This window comes from Quercus suber, unplaced genomic scaffold (genome assembly GCF_002906115.3).
Source record: "Quercus suber isolate HL8 unplaced genomic scaffold, Cork oak 2.0 scaffold_1166, whole genome shotgun sequence".
In the NCBI taxonomy this organism is placed as follows: domain Eukaryota; kingdom Viridiplantae; phylum Streptophyta; class Magnoliopsida; order Fagales; family Fagaceae; genus Quercus; species Quercus suber.
This window is the reverse complement of record NW_027070565.1, coordinates 33,899-51,000: the sequence shown is the minus strand read 5'-3', so window position 1 is coordinate 51,000 and position 17,102 is coordinate 33,899. Positions and strand designations below refer to the sequence as shown.

The following is a 17,102-nucleotide window of genomic DNA, read 5'->3' as shown; positions in this document are numbered from 1 at the left end:
CCATCGAAGTCACCCACTACCATATATGCACCTATATAACCATCCAAAATTGGTTTAAAGCCACCAAAACCCAAGCACATCATGGAGCTACCTATCAAATACTTGAAGATTCAAATCACCTCTTCACGAAATTTGTCATTTCGTGCCAAGATCCTTTACATCAGACTATTCAGATAACTCATTCTTCTAACTTCCACTCATGTTAATATATTTTCTTATAATCAACATATCATCTACATAAAACAAAAGAATAATAAATTTACCATCAAGTAACCTTTTGAAATACATACATTTATCTACATTTATCCTTATATAACCGTGATGAGGCAAACTTCTTATAGCATTGCCTTCGAGCCTGCTTTAAACGACAGTCTCTTTTTCAACTTGCAAACCATCTTTAACATTTACCCTATAATAGCAATATAGAACAATGTAAATAAAAGGATGAAAAATCTTCTTTTCCCCAGAAACCACGACCTTCAACACCACTACTAATGAAAGTATATAACAATACAACAACCATGGCCATAGAAAAAAAAGAAACTTGGCCTCTGAAGGCTACAAAACTAGCCCCAAAAAAAAAAAATTTGGACTCTTTCCATGAAAAATATATAACTATAACACAAAAATTGACAACTATTGACGCACAAAAGAAGAAAAAAATGATTGCACCCACTCACACTATATGCACACACAAATAAATGACAAATAACTCAGACATGCACAGACACACGTGCACACACAGAGCCACAAGCTCACACGCATTAACAAACTTTAACTGGAAGCTGTAGTGCATAAGATACAACGCACACGACGCGAACTTGACTGGGTATCCTCATCATCATCCTCATCATCCTCCACATCACCATTATCATACTCATATTCTACTAAAGGCTCCCGGGAAGTGGCTTCAGACCCTTTCTTGCCACTAACATTAGAGGTCGAATCCATAAGACAAGTCATGTGATAAGCATGACAGCAAAAGAAAGCGATGACTGATACATTTTGTATAGAAAAGGGATCAAAACACATGCAACACCTTCCACCCCCCCTAGTTTTGGACTTGACCTCTGTGGTTCTCATACTTGATTTTTCAATTTCCTGAGAAGCACTACTGTCATTCCGTTTTGCTCGTGCTTCTTCTTCTTCATTGCTCAAGTAAATCCCATGTCTTGCCTCTTTGTAGTATTTAACCAAAAGGTTGACACAATCAGCCTGTTTCACAATCACAACAAAATGTCAAGCATTTCAGTGTTTAATTAAATAAAATAAATAAAAAGAGAGAAAGAATGATGTGGAGCAGAATACCTTGAGGATATCATTGCAACCATGTCGAAGAGAAGTTTCAGTCCTGTAGTCAGTAATGATCTTGACCAGACGATCCCTAAGCCTGACAGATGCACACAAAAAGAGAGAATTTACATACAAGGTTATCAGTGGTGAACTTAATGCTTCAGAACATGTCTCACTGTTACTGATGACAATCCAAGTTCAGCAAAAAGTATCAAATTCCAGTATATTTAGGTGTGTATCTAAGTTATTAACCATATTAACTGTCAAGAAGGAAATTTGAAGAGAACTTAACATGCAGAAATAGAGCATTTTATACTACCATATATGCACCTATATAACCATCCAAAATTGGTTTAAAGCCACCAAAACCCAAGCACATCATGGAGCTACCTATCAAATACTTGAAGATTCAAATCACCTCTTCACGAAATTTGTCATTTCGTGCCAAGATCCTTTACATCAGACCATTCAGATAACTCATTCTTCTAACTTCCACTCATGTTAATATATTTTCTTATAATCAACATATCATCTACATAAAACAAAAGAATAATAAATTTACCATCAAGTAACCTTTTGAAATACATACATTTATCTACATTTATCCTCATATAACCGTGATGAGGCAAACTTCTTATAGCATTGCCTTCGAGCCTGCTTTAAACGACAGTCTCTTTTTCAACTTGCAAACCATCTTTAACATTTACTCTATAATAGCAATATAGAACAATGTAAATAAAAGGATGAAAAATCTTCTTTTCCCCAGAAACCACGACCTTCAACACCACTACTAATGAAAGTATATAACAATACAACAACCATGAACATAGAAAAAAAAAAAAAAAGAAGAAACTTGGCCTCTGAAGGCTACAAAACTAGCCCCCAAAAAAAAATTTGGACTTTCCATGAAAAATATATAACACAAAAATTGACAACTATTGACGCACAAAAGAAGAAAAAAATGATTGCACCCACTCACACTATATGCACACACAAATAAATGACAAATAACTCAGACATGCACAGACACACGTGCGCACACACAGCCACAAGCTCACACGCATTAACAAACTTTAACTGGAAGCTGTAGTGCATAAGATACAACGCACATGACGCGAACTTGACTGGGTATCCTCATCATCATCCTCATCATCCTCCACATCACCATTATCATACTCATATTCTACTAAAGGCTCCCGGGAAGTGGCTTCAGACCCTTTCTTGCCACTAACATTAGAGGTCGAATCCATAAGACAAGTCATGTGATAAGCATGACAGCAAAAGAAAGCGATGACTGATACATTTTGTATAGAAAAGGGATCAAAACACATGCAACACCTTCCACCCCCCCTAGTTTTGGACTTGACCTCTGTGGTTCTCATACTTGATTTTTCAATTTCCTGAGAAGCACTACTGTCATTCCGTTTTGCTCGTGCTTCTTCTTCTTCATTGCTCAAGTAAATCCCATGTCTTGCCTCTTTGTAGTATTTAACCAAAAGGTTGACACAATCAGCCTGTTTCACAATCACAACAAAATGTCAAGCATTTCAGTGTTTAATTAAATAAAATAAATAAAAAGAGAGAAAGAATGATGTGGAGCAGAATACCTTGAGGATATCATTGCAACCATGTCGAAGAGAAGTTTCAGTCCTGTAGTCAGTAATGATCTTGACCAGACGATCCCTAAGCCTGACAGATGCACACAAAAAGAGAGAATTTACATACAAGGTTATCAGTGGTGAACTTAATGCTTCAGAACATGTCTCACTGTTACTGATGACAATCCAAGTTCAGCAAAAAGTATCAAATTCCAGTATATTTAGGTGTGTATCTAAGTTATTACCCATATTAACTGTCAAGAAGGAAATTTGAAGAGAACTTAACATGCAGAAATAGAGCATTTTACAGCATTTTTTACCCAGGAAAAACATAAGTTTTAATAAGCTGCTCTTCTTTCTTTTTCTTCTTTGTTTCCTTCAGTTTCTTTCAGATGGGGCGAAGGGAGGAACAGGGTGAAGGGATGATTAGCATGAAGATTAGCGTTCTGCATAGTTATTATTCAGTTCTTAAAATTCTAGTTTAAAAAAACCATGACTTTTTTTCTTTTCAAGATAGAAGAGGAAAGCAAGAAGGAACTATTAGCAGAAATTCAGTATCAATCTTTTTTCTTTTTCTTTTTTGAGAAACAATTCAGTATCAATCTGATCATACTAACCGAGGTATCTCCAAGCCATTGGGAACCATATTTACAATATAAAGAGGATCAAGATTTCCAACTGTGTGCTCCAACAAAACGCCCACCTGGTAATTAGGTTGAGCAATTTTAGAAGAACTTGCAAGAAAGAAATATATATTCAACTATCACGCCCATACAAACATTCAGTTGCATATTAGTGTTTGATACATACCATCTCAGGTTTGTTAAGACATTGCTTTATTAATTCTTCCCAAAGGTCGTCATCATGCTGCATAGTCACAAACTCTACAGCCTGCACACAATGATAATTCTTATCTGATCCCACCACCAAACTTCAAAACTGACACAAATAACAATCTCACAGAAGCTGAAAGTACCTCCTCTATATCGCCTAATTTATTTATAATGACAGCCAGGGCTTGCCTTGAATTTCCCATTCTTCCAAGGATGAAGACTTGCTCCCTTAGAAGATCTCTTCTGATACAAGTTTCATATGCCTGAGATATTATTTTAACAAGTTAATGTATACAATTAACAAAATTATTACAATTGATCATTTGTTGACAGCTCAAACCTTTTCAAGAGTATAATGTTGACTACTACGAAGAAAAGGAAGTAGCATCTTTGGATCATAGTCTGCATAAAGCTCCACCTATCACCACAAATAAAAAGGGCAAGAATCTTCAGGTAAGATGTGTGTTTCCAAATCAGTTTAAATGCACCAACCAAGAGTTGCAATAACCAGATACAAGGTTAGAAGGAGGGGGAAGACAAAAAAAAAAAAAAAAAAGACCCAATCAGATGCTATAGTAACTAGATAAGCAATGAACCTGGTAGAAAATATCAAGGACAAACTTTATAAGAGAAGAATCCCAACCTAGTTTCCTTAAACACCAACAAATAAATTTCAAAGCAATAACAAAGGATTACAAAGGCAGAGTGATTCATTTGATTGCAACAAAATCATAATTACCGCAAAACTAACGAATAAACATAAGGAAGCAGACCAGTTCTTTCTTGCAGAGTTAAGAAACCCAAGCAAAATAAAGATACCCATACTGCAATCAAGAACACCATATTACGGGTCAAATTTATCAGGAATGCAAGTAAATTGAAACCAGTTTGATCGTCAGATTCATACACCTCAACTTTAATGGAAGACTCATGAGCCATATTTAACATTGTCATAAAATAAACATGTTCATAACATCCAAAGAATCCATAAGGAATCTTTGTTTGTTAAAAATCCTGTAGTGTTCAAGTACTTGAACTCCTTTGGCCGTTTTTAAGGTAAATTATTGTGGAACAGATTAGGTAAAAACTCTAACCAATAATTGGTATCAGCAACTTCTGGCTACTAGCAAGTGTAAATTGCTTTGTGCTTCCATCAGGATCTAGTTAGGCAAATAAGGAATTCAATAAGTTAGGCAAACAAGGAATAATGAAAGGGCTTATCCATGGCATAGAGCTTTGCAAGACAATCTCTCTATGAACTTACTTGACCACACAGTTTTGGTTCCACAACTATGCCCTCAGACAGCTTACTTGACCACAAAATTCCTTTTAACTAGATGACTTGGCGCTGGTAATAGAAACTCTACTTTCTTTGAGACTGCAACTCAGTGGAGAGGCAAATCATAAACAGTTCATAACTAGTTTCGAGTATTTCTTTAATACTTTCATGAAAACAAAACTCCAACCAGGGAAAATTAATTTTCTTACAGACCCTACATAAAGGTTCAACCAAAAAAAGTGATAGCACCCACCAAAGACAACTACTATCATATCTCCACAGACCAACATGTCATAATATGCATATGCAAATAAAAAAGGGAACATGTCATTCTAAATCTCCAATGGGCTGTAAGATTCCCTAACAATTCATAAAGAAAATGGTAAAATAGACTTATACCCTTGTGCTTATCTGCTATGAAGCACGCGTTTTGGGACTCGGGTGCGGGTGCGGGTGCGAATGCGGGACTCGGCAATTTTTGAAAAAGGTGAGTGCCGGTGCGGCGGGACTCGGCAATTAAAAAATTATTAAAAATATTTTTATTTATATTTTTAATATATTGCTAAGCATACTTTTTCACATTATATAAACATATACCAAATAAAAATCAATTTACCAGTTTTTTATTTTATTTTATTTATATACATATATTTCCTACATAATTTATTGAAAATATTAAAATTATAAGTCTATGTTTCAACTAGTATATCAATATTACGCTTAAATATCTACCTAAATTATAATTATAATAATAAGTTAATAACAACTATCACTTTTTAGAATATTAAAAGTTTAAAACAGTAATATAGTATGCATGTAGATAATGAAAAAAAAAAAAAAAAAAAGCCACAAGTTAAAAAATTTTAAAAAAAGAAAGAAAGATAGTACATTTACGTTTGGGGGAAGGGTCAGACTTAATAAAAAAGTTCGAGAGTTTCAAAGTTCAAACTCTCTTTGCTACTTTCCAATGCTTTGTCACGTGACTACTGACTAAGCTCACAAAACTAAAAAGAAAGATAAAAGAGAAACAAAGCAAAGAAACTAAGAGCAGCAGATGAAAGTCAGAAGACTCAAAAACGAAGAACAAAAGAGTAAAGAGGAAACAGAGAAGAAGAAGCCTGATCTACGATTCTGTGTTGTCTGCGTCAGCGCGAGTCGGGGGGAAAAAAAACACGGGGCAGGACGCAGCCCGACGCGTGGTCAGCGGCGTCCCTCGAGCGTCGCCACGTCCGTGCATCCCAGCTTATCTGTTGAGGATCCATAGCCAACCTCAAAATTTGGGACTAACGCTTTGTTGTTGTTGTTGTTGTTGTAGCTTATACCCCTGGTGGCTGGATTCAGTTCTACTGACTTTCCCTAAACGATTTCCACTTTTTCCTAATCACACCCTTTTCTAGCATCCAAAGGTCGAACCTTAGCACAATGGCAAGTGCCTTTCCCTAAAAGCAACAAGTCACAAGTTCGAGTTTGGGAATCAACCTCTCCAATCAAATTGAAGGTAAGGCTGCCTGCCATAACCTTTCCTAGATCCCGCAAAAAATGGGAGCTTTGGGCACTAGGTACAACCTTCTTCTAGTATCCAATTCTTCTAATCGACCACTCCCATCCACTTGTTAAAATCATTAACTTAAATTAATTACATGAGACGCATACCTATCAAAAAAATTTACACAAGACGCACGTCCCCCACATGTCAACTAATTTTATAGTGATTTTAATGTAAGTAGTTTACCATCAAAGCTGTTATTAGAAAAATTTAAAAAAAAAAACTTGGGGAATTCAATAAGCGTGGACCAAACCACAGCAGTAGGTGAATTTTACCCTAATGAAAAACCAATGGAAGAAAATGCACGTTCTAGTTCAATACTACACATTAATTTACTCACAAGCATAAATTAAGATGATTCTACAACCAATACTTTTAAACCAACTTGATAAGTATGCAATTAGGTTTATTCGTTCATAGTTTCCATCCTGCAATCAGATTTCAAAGAATCCAAACAATTAAAGATGGAAACTATCATATAACTGTGACCACATTATTCATAACTGAATTAAATATGGATATTGTCACTGAGAAGCACAGAGTTCAAAGGCACAGTTCAGTGTTTACCATACCTGCATATCATGAAAATCCTTTCCAGAATGTGGATTCACTTCAAATAATGAATGGAGATATAGGTGCAGGAAATATCTATTATCACACTTATTGCTGGAATTCAGAAGTTGTGAAACAACATCAGATGGAGTAATCACATCCTTATTTTGGATCAATAATGGAACTGCATGCTTGCAATCTATCGTCATCAGTTGCACAACCTGTACAGGCATAGGTAACACAAAAGTAGTCAGGAATTTTGTAAGAACGCCACAAAAACTAGCATGAAAACTAGGACAAAGAAAAGGAAAGAATTCTTCGGTTTTCCTTTTTAAGTATTTTGCAGAATATACGTTCCCAACCAAGATACCAGGGATAAAGCTCAATTGAGTTCAATTTTGTTGTGAAGTATGTGTATCATAGGATGAAAACAACAATCAGATTAATGATATATAGTAGACCCTGCGAGCCTTTACACTTAAGATTTGGCCATTCTGTGGTTTATGACACTGCTAGCTTTGTCAATGCTAAGCTAGCTAGTGTTTTATGAGATTAAATTACTTATTTTAAATAATAATTTTAAATAAAAAGGAAGAAGCTAGTGTTTTATGTGATAAAGCTTGGTGTTGGAAGCCTGCAAGGTATGATGATCTTGTGAGTATTCAAAGAAAACTGAGTTGGGGGAATTTGACAAAGCTATATGGTCTCATCTACTTCAGACTCATTCTCATGTGCAGAGGCTTGCGATCTGATTGGACAGAAGACCCAAGTGGTTAAATGGTGGAAGGTTTTTTGGTTCCCAAAGTACATTCCAAGACATTCCTTTGTATGCTGGCTGGCAATAGAAAACAGATTAATGATCAAGGATAGGTTAGATGGGGAATTAGTTGTGATATGGCGTGTGTATTTTCCAGATCCAGTATAGAGAGTAGAAACCATCTATCTTTGAGTGCTCCTTTTCTAGAAGGGTGTGGAAAGTGATTATGGGGTTCACCCTCAAGGAAACCTGATTGATAACAGGGATAGTCTTATATCCTAGGGTGCAGAGAATTGGAAAAACAAGTTGAGTTCATATTGCTGCAGCTTGGCCTTGGAGCTGCTGTTTACAACATTTGGAGGCTTTTAAATATCTGACAAATGCTAATCTAACCCAATTTCACTAACCAAACATAAGATCAATGATCCTTGTGCTGTTGTAGTTCAAATTGGGCTCTTTAGCCTTTGTTGTATATTGTGATGTTCCCAGTGTGTTTTTCAATTATCTCTCTGTCAAAACTGTTGGCTGTGGTTCGGTCAGGCTCTGTTTTTTATAAGTAAGAATTATTTTATTAAAGAGAAACTACTTCATGTACGAAGGACACAAAGTAGCCTAAAAATAACAAGAAGAAAGAATTATATTCAAAATGGCTATTATATACGATGCAATAGAATGGCTAGTTGTAAAACCTAGATTGTAAGACCACTCATATAAGGAACTAGTGAATGTTGCTAACAACTGAATCCTCGTACTTTTCGCATCTTCAAAAGTGCACCAATTTGCATTCCCTCCATATAGTCCACATAAAAAATAATGGAACAAATTTCCAAATATCTGACAAATGCTAATCTAACCCAATTTCACTAACCAAACATAAGATCAATGATCCTTGTGCTGTTGTAGTTCAAATTGGGCTCTTTAGCCTTTGTTGTATATTGTGATGTTCCCAGTGTGTTTTTCAATTATCTCTCTGTCAAAACTGTTGGCTGTGGTTCGGTCAGGCTCTGTTTTTTATAAGTAAGAATTATTTTATTAAAGAGAAACTACTTCATGTACGAAGGACACAAAGTAGCCTAAAAATAACAAGAAGAAAGAATTATATTCAAAATGGCTATTATATACGATGCAATAGAATGGCTAGTTGTAAAACCTAGATTGTAAGACCACTCATATAAGGAACTAGTGAATGTTGCTAACAACTGAATCCTCGTACTTTTCGCATCTTCAAAAGTGCACCAATTTGCATTCCCTCCATATAGTCCACATAAAAAATAATGGAACAAATTTCCAAATATCTGACAAATGCTAATCTAACCCAATTTCACTAACCAAACATAAGATCAATGATCCTTGTGCTGTTGTAGTTCAAATTGGGCTCTTTAGCCTTTGTTGTATATTGTAATGTTCCCAGTGTGTTTTTCAATTATCTCTTGATTATTGGAATAAATAAATAAATAAGATATATAGGCCTTGATACATTGTTTCTGAAATTTTAGAGGTTGACCTCACATTTGTGCAAAAAATACATTGAATAATCATCAAAGGACTTGAACACTTAGAAAATGCTAAAACAAAGGAACCCATATAAGGCTTGTAACACTAAGTATTGCACCTGATTTTGCATTTACATACCTTCTCTTGAATTGCATCTTGCAAGTTATGTTTTTCTATGAAGTCAAATACTTCTGGCTTCATGAGCTGAAAAATTAAAGACAAAAAAAAGAGCATCCAAATTGATGTCAGAAACAAAATAGAGATGTGAAAGCTTCTTTTCCTAAGCATTTAACATAGACATTTTGTCAAATATGGAATTATGTAATTTTAAATTATGTTTGTAACAACTCTAGTACAATCCCTGTGTACATGGATTGTGTTGTACATAGTTTTCTAATTATTTTCATAAAAATAAAATTATAAATAAATAAATAATTTTTTTTTAAAAGAGTATTTTATCTAATTTTCATAAAAATAAAATTATAAATAAATAAATAATTTTTTTTTAAAAGAGTATTTTATCTAATATATGAAATAAGGTTGCTGGCTGCTCAGCAAGAATCTCCCATGAGTATCAGTAATACTTACATCAGCATAGATAGAAAAAGCTTTCTCATATTGCCCATCTATTACATACAACTCCGCTAGTGCCTGACAGAGAAAGAGAATGCCTAAATAATAATATGTAGTTATCAAGAATATAGAATAGAAAATGCTATCATGAGGTTCCAAATTATGTGAATGTGTGTGCATGTTTTTCTGACAAACCTCTTTGAGCGCATCAGTCATGGATGAAGTATTAAGCTGAGGCTCTATGGCCGAAATAACAGGCAATGCAGAATAAATCACATGTGGCCATGATTTGACCGTTGACAAGAGTTCCTTATGGAAAGAAGAATTTGTAGCCAAAGCTACAAGAGCAACCTGTAGCCAAAAGGCAACAAGAGGCCTTGAATCCCAAGTTGGCACATTAGAATAGAGATTAAATATATTTAGGCACACTGTTTTGTCCTAACAAACCTCATAAGCAGTATCACGCAGTCTCGGGTTATCTGTTGGCATATATGGAACCAGCACAGGAAGCTGACGAAGATGAGCAAAGTGGAAAACCCATCTGTGGAAGGCAGCCCACTGCCAGTTATTTATAGAAAGTGCACCAGAAAGTAATAAAAAAAGATAGATGCTACCTCTCCCATGCTGAAGCGGATCCTCGCAGCAATTTGGGACACAAAGATGCAGCTTCGGCATACTTCCTTTCCACAATCAAATGATCAAGGTATCTAGATCCCACCTGCATGCAGTGGCCAAATTGATCAAACCCTGCCATGAAGTATATATGGAAAATACTAATCAAAAGAAGTATACATGGAAAATTATTATTATTAATGTTAAGACAGTAAGGTAATCAACTACAAAATACTATTCTACCATTTCTCACAATAATGTAACATAGTCACATACAAGGTCACTGACTAGCCATTTACCAAAGTACTTACCCAATGTGTAACCAAAACTAGTAGCTTGTGATTCAATATGGGCATCATTGAATAATCTTAATACAGATGTTTTGGTGTTTGGGGGGGTGGGGGGTGGTAGGAAGAGATATGCTTCTTCTTTTCATTAAGGCCAACGCTTAAAAAATTAATGAATATTATCAGCCGGTGATTCCAATTCCATATACAAGGCAAATGATTTTTTTTTTTTTGGATAGTTAATAGAGATTTTATTGATTAAAAAGTACATCATGTTCACGATGATGAACACACTGTACTTGAAACAAATACAACAACAAATCAAAAAGTAACACTAACAGATTCTAAGAATTCAAAAATGGAAGTACATGTATAGCCCCTAATACGAGACCACTCAAACAAAGTCCCAACTAGCAAAGACTTCAAAAGATCTAAAGGTCTCTCAAAATCTTCAAAAGTACAGGTATTGTGCTCCCACCAAATTAACCACATCAAACAAGCTAGTACCATATTCCAAATATTTGAAAACTGTTTTCCCAAACAATTCCCCCATGCAAAAGTAAAGAGGCAACCTCCTTTAGCATCACCCACTAAATCCCAAACATCAAAAAACTACACTCCACAAAGCATGAGCAACTTACAATGAAGCAAAAGATGATCTACAGTTTCCCCTTCACATCGACACAAGCAACACCAATTAACTAGGGACAATTCCCTCTTAACAAGATTATTAATGGTAAGAATCCTATCCCAAGCTATTGTCCATAAAAACGAAGACACTCTTTTAGGTGCTACACGCCAAATACACTTCCAAGGGAAAGAAACATCAACAGGACCAAACAAAGAATTATAATAAGAGCGCACATCAAAAACCCCTTTCCGAGACAATTTCCAACTCAAAATGATCATCAACCTCACCATTACATCTACAGGCACATCACATTCGGCAACAGGAAAAATCATTCAACCTAAATCCTCCCCCCCCCCCCCCCCCCCCCCCGGCCCACAAAAACGAAGAAAAATACTCCAAAAATACACAAACCCCTTCCCTCACTGCCTGTACTATGTTTATAAATAGTCCACCCTATTGGTGCTGCCAATATGCTAGAATTGCATTTGTTGAACAAGTAAGATAAAGTCATAAAACATCTTATTAACCTAGCTAATGAGCTCTAACTCCATCTCCTCCCCTCGTAAGAGTAAGGTGAGAGGTCGCAAGTGAACCACCAGGTGTGTGTGTGTAATTACCAAAAACAAAACTTTAATTAACCTTAATAGGCATGCTCTTGAATGTTAGTAAAGTATTGTGTGAGATTGCAGGTTTAATACCCGTAAGGTGCCTGTGTTTTTTTTTTTTTTTAATTAATTAAAAAAGAAAAAAACTTTCATTAACTTTTGTGAGCATGCATCTTGAATTATAGCAATCTTATGTCATGTCACCAACCAAAACAAATAAATTTTTCCTTGCCTACAAAAGTTAACAACTTAGATATTAAAAATTAATGGAAAACAAAAAGAAAAAGAGAAAGAGAATCATAGGCACCCCCAAGTAGTGAACGCAAAACATTCATTTTATGTTTCATGTAAATAATATTAAAAAAATAAAATAAATTGAAGCAGGACAAACTTTAGTACCTCGTCCAGGAGTTCACTCCGTCCCTGACCAGCTTCAACTGCTGCCAAAGCTTTTTCATGCCAGCCATGTTGAAGAAGCCAAGCAATATGATCTTCTGCATCCCTAACAAAAATCATAAATGCATGTAAGTCTCAAAACAAATATATTTTCAAAATAGGTTTTTTTTTTTTTTTGATAAGTAATAAAGATTTATTGATATCAAAAAAGAGACAAGTACGCAGGGAACATAATTAGCTTAAAGAAAAACTAGCCTATATAATTTTTCTTTAAGGCCCTATGATGTCAGTTGTAAGTGAAAAAGCTCTATGATGTCAAACCCATTAATCAACATAGTTATAGGCTAATTTTACTTTAATTTGTCAGGATCACTGAATAAATACTAACATCAAGCCTGATTAATAATGTTGCAGAGAAACATTATCGCATTTTTCATTCTACAAAGGAGCTATGAAATAAGAGACAATCATACTAACCTAGGTTTTGCAATAACTACATCCTTTGGGGACACAATATAGTACAGTGGTTCATCACCTGCAGCCCACTGACCACCAGCATAGCTGCTACCTACATTGGCACAAAAAGGTATTACAATGATTTATATATTAAAAACCTGACATACATAAAGCATGAACTTCAATAACAAATAAATCAACCTGAGAATGGAGCATGAGCAAGGGAATAGTCTTTTGCCTTGTAATGCTCAAAGCCATGTACAGGTAGGGCATCAGTTGAAAGCTCATCATTATTCCATGAAACAATACGTACTTCTGGTCTCTGTGCATTTCCCTGCTTAAATAACATTTTCCCAAGTCAGAAACAATGAACAAAGAATAAATATATATCAGAACAGAATAACAGGAAGGGTAAACCCAAGAAGTTTGGATGAGAACCACCATAAATTAACAATAACAAAACCTTCCCGCAAAGGAAATTTACAACATATAATTAGAATCTGCTCTTACTGTCATAATATTCAGAAGAGGAATAAAATTAAAACAAAGAAGGGGGTGGGGGGGAGGGGGAAGTAAAGCCTCTATTCCTGTATTCCATGGAAAAATTACTAGGAATACCATGTTATAAAAGAGGAGTGAATGTGTGCCAAAACATTATAACTTAAAATTTTGGTCAAAGAAAATACAATTTAAAATGTTCAAGTCAAAAATAATATCATATATCATTACCATAAAAAAAGTGGGGTTCAAGAATTGGTAAATAAACTGTACGAGTTAAAAAATATAAATAAATAAAAAGAAGAAGAACACGATGGGTGGCCCAGATTCAGTGTAAAATTTATTCTATGGACATCTCTCCTTTAGGAGTGGTTTTAAAGAGAAGGCACACCCTTAAAATTTATTCTACTGCGTGCAAAGCTAGGAATAGAACACCAATGTATTTCATAAAAGGCAAGGGTGAAAGTACCTGCCGTGATGGAATGGTGCTACTAAATTCCTTCTCCCCATCTTCTTCCCCCAGGATATAAGCTAGAACAACCAAAGAATCACCAAAAGGAGCAACTCCTGAAATGAAATAGCTGGTTTGAAAAGATGCCACTATATCCACCTTGTTCGCACTTGACATCGGAACATGCATATATGTCCCATTAGTTGCTCTATTCTGATTTGTTCTTATTGATGCAATTTTTACAGAAGTTCCCCAGCCAATGACCAAGAGAGCATCATCCTGAATGTGATGAGACAAGCAAAGGAAAAATTTTAGGAAACAGCAAAGCACTCATGTTGATGGCATGATGCAGAGGAAATATATGTGTGTGTGTGTTGGTGTTCTACATGTACAAGCTACTGCTGCAAGCCTGAAACAACTGCACTAGTACTTGCATAATCCATAAGCAAGCCCCCATTCTGCAACCATGTTAATCATTGACAAACCTGCCAAACTAAGTGAGGAAGCAAAAGCTCAGGACGTGGGCTTCCTCTTGGTCTTTCGATAAATGTTATACGCTGATCATTGGCAGTATCATAAACTTTCACACCTGCATCATTGGCCCAAGCAACGAGACTTGTTCGCCACTTTACTACATGAATTGGACCTTCACCAGAATGCAAGACCTAGAAAACAGATAAATTTTTTTAGTTTCAAGAAACCAAAAGGCATTAGGTAATTTGCACATCTTATTGGTTAGTTGACTGGTACAAACCTGGTCGCGATAGCCAAACCATTTCTTAGTATTATAATATAAATGACCTGCTAAACCACCAGTTACAAATCTCCTTGACGTTTTTCTTGAGTAATCTGGATCCAGCGCAATAGCCTTCATTGGACGATGATACTCAAACTTCAGTTTCTCATCAGTGAAAAGGCTGTTTATTACAACAGACCCATCGTCAGAACAGCTTCCTACATATTCACCTTCTATGTCAAAGCTAAGGTCATTGACGGCAGCAGTATGGGCAGGGAACTCCTTAACCTGGAAAGAATAAAATGAACTACATATTTCAAACCTAAAGCATGTCATTTTGCCTAGAACAAGTAATCCACTGCAACCATCAATCAGCCGAAAAGCCAGGATACTAAGTGTGGTTAATGCAAAACACTAGCCTCAACTTCATGATGAAAAAACTTGGAGCTCCTATATACAATTAGCCAGTAGAAAAAATTTGAACCGATGATACTAATGGCATATTCTTTGGACAGTTCATAAATGTATTGTAAAAAATTACATAAATGGTTCTGATTTTTTTTTATAAGCAGGTTTTAGCTCCAGGGGGAAGCTGAAGGGGAAATAACTACGTAATTGGTTGTAATTTTAGAAATCTAAGAACAATAAATGAATTTTGGAAGGGGTTCTCATGGTTTGGGAGAAGTTTCACCAGCACACTCGGTTTGAATTTTGGCATGATGGCTGGTGCAGCAATCAACCTCTAAAAGAGGTTTTCCTGGTTTTGTATGATATTTATACTGATATCCACTCAGACATTGTGATATATATCTTTTTTTTTTTTCTCTTGTTTCAATGGGCTTATATTTGGGGGTGTTTGAATTGTATTCCAATTTCTAAATTCTTACTTTCCCTTCCTCTTAGTTCTTGATTTGGTTGTATTTGTTCCTTGTAAAGAGTGTTCACCATCGTAACAAATCAAAATTCAACAAAAATTCAGATCTAACAAGCTCCAAATTCAAGCAAAAAAAAGCCAATTTCACGCTTTTATTTTCACAAAGAAATGAAATAGGGAGAGAGAGAGAGAGAGAGAGAAATCTCAAAGGTAGGATCACCTGGTTGCCAAGAAAATCGAGGATATGAACGGTGCCGCCGTGCGTCCCGAGGGCGATCATGCGCTCCGCGACGGCGATACACGACGCCGTATCGCTGGCGAGAAGCGTAGGTATACTCCCTCCCATTCTCTGGTACTTGAGCCTCGGCTCCTCTTCCTCCTCCTCTTCCTCTTCTCCAGCTTCTTCCTCTTCTTCTTCTTCTTCTTCTTCGTCGTCGTCTTCTTCTTCTCTCTCATCGTCTCCTTCGACGCCGTTCTCTGAGGGAATCGGAGCCATTTGAATCGTTAGTCCTGATGTCTTCGTTTCGTTTCCGAGAGAAAAGGAAGAAGAGAAAAATTTGATGAGAACGTGTGAGATCTCTGTTTGGATCCTTTTAGAGGGGGCTTTCCGGGTTGAAGCTGAGTTGTGACGATATTTTGTTTCCTTTTCCCCGTTCAAGACAGTTCTTTTTTTTTTTTTTTTTTTTTTTCCTTATAGTTGAGTGTTTTTTGGATATCTATGTATTTATTTGCAAGAGGACAAGGGAGTGATGACGATGTAGGATGCCACCTGTACTGCTTTTTTCATTGGCTTTCATTCTTTCTTCTTCTTTTTCTTCTTTGTGGAAATTGTAATGCCACAGTTTTTATTGCTAGACTAGTTGGTAACTGAAAAATCACATCATGGCATGTCAAAGTTTTATTTTAAATGCTGGGATTGAAACATGTGAATAAAGACGTAAGATGAGATTGGAATATGTTTAAGGCTTAAATCTTCTTGCTGAAAAAAAATATTTAAGAAAAGAAAAGAATTATGTTGAAAAGTGTTGTTATTGAGAGGGACTTTAATGGGTGTGACTTATGAGTGTGAGTGTGAGTGTTATTTATTTATTTATTTAGGATAAAATGAAAATATTGTGACTTGTGAATGTGTGATATTGTATGATTTTGATGGAATTTATTTTACTTTTGTAAAATTATGTGATTATTTGAGTTAGGACCATCTTGTTTCCTTAGGCATTGCCTTTTTTTGTAGGGGTTGAGCATTATTGGTACCTTTGAGTAATGGTTATTCTATATCTAAAGAAGAGGGACATGAACCAACTTGACAATGAATCTTTGATGGAAATATTGAGATGGCTCAGAAGGGGATAAAGTGAGAAATAGTTAATTAAATTGACCCTCATAAATATATATGGTAATATGTAGATGTTAAATCTTCATATATGGCAAACTGAACTAGGAATTTCAAAAATATATATATATATATATATATCCCAAAAAAAAAAAAAAAAGAACTAGGCATTTCTTTACAAAAAAAAAAAAAAAAAACTAGGCATTTCAAGACCCAAAATGAAAAATGAATTTTTTTTTTTTTTGGTTATTTCTTGATTACCAAGAAATTATTGAAATGAAGACTTTGGGCCTAGTCA

The 17,102-nt window shown here is 35.5% G+C and overlaps 1 protein-coding gene across 2 annotated transcripts; it reads right to left on the bottom strand.

Moving 5' to 3' along the window:
- Window positions 1-437: 437 nt before the first annotated feature.
- Window positions 438-16,155, bottom strand: LOC111993745 (vacuolar protein sorting-associated protein 41 homolog). Of its 2 annotated transcripts, none has more exons than XM_065769452.1 (19): window positions 15,692-16,118; window positions 14,616-14,885; window positions 14,347-14,526; window positions 13,880-14,140; window positions 13,114-13,246; window positions 12,934-13,024; window positions 12,460-12,562; window positions 10,540-10,643; window positions 10,373-10,466; window positions 10,121-10,276; window positions 9,941-10,003; window positions 9,491-9,556; window positions 7,122-7,322; window positions 4,065-4,142; window positions 3,868-3,987; window positions 3,702-3,782; window positions 3,509-3,594; window positions 2,901-2,982; window positions 438-1,215 (listed from the first exon to the last, which is right to left on the bottom strand). In XM_065769452.1, exons 1-19 carry the CDS (start codon window positions 15,965-15,967, stop codon window positions 775-777), a joined length of 2,886 nt encoding a protein of 961 aa, XP_065625524.1. In that variant the 5' UTR covers window positions 15,968-16,118; the 3' UTR covers window positions 438-774. The 2 variants fall into 2 exon arrangements, with proteins under 2 accessions (XP_065625524.1, XP_023881343.2); XM_024025575.2 differs by lacking the exon at window positions 438-1,215 and adding an exon at window positions 2,047-2,807 and having other exon boundaries at window positions 15,692-16,155.
- Window positions 16,156-17,102: the final 947 nt, after the last annotated feature.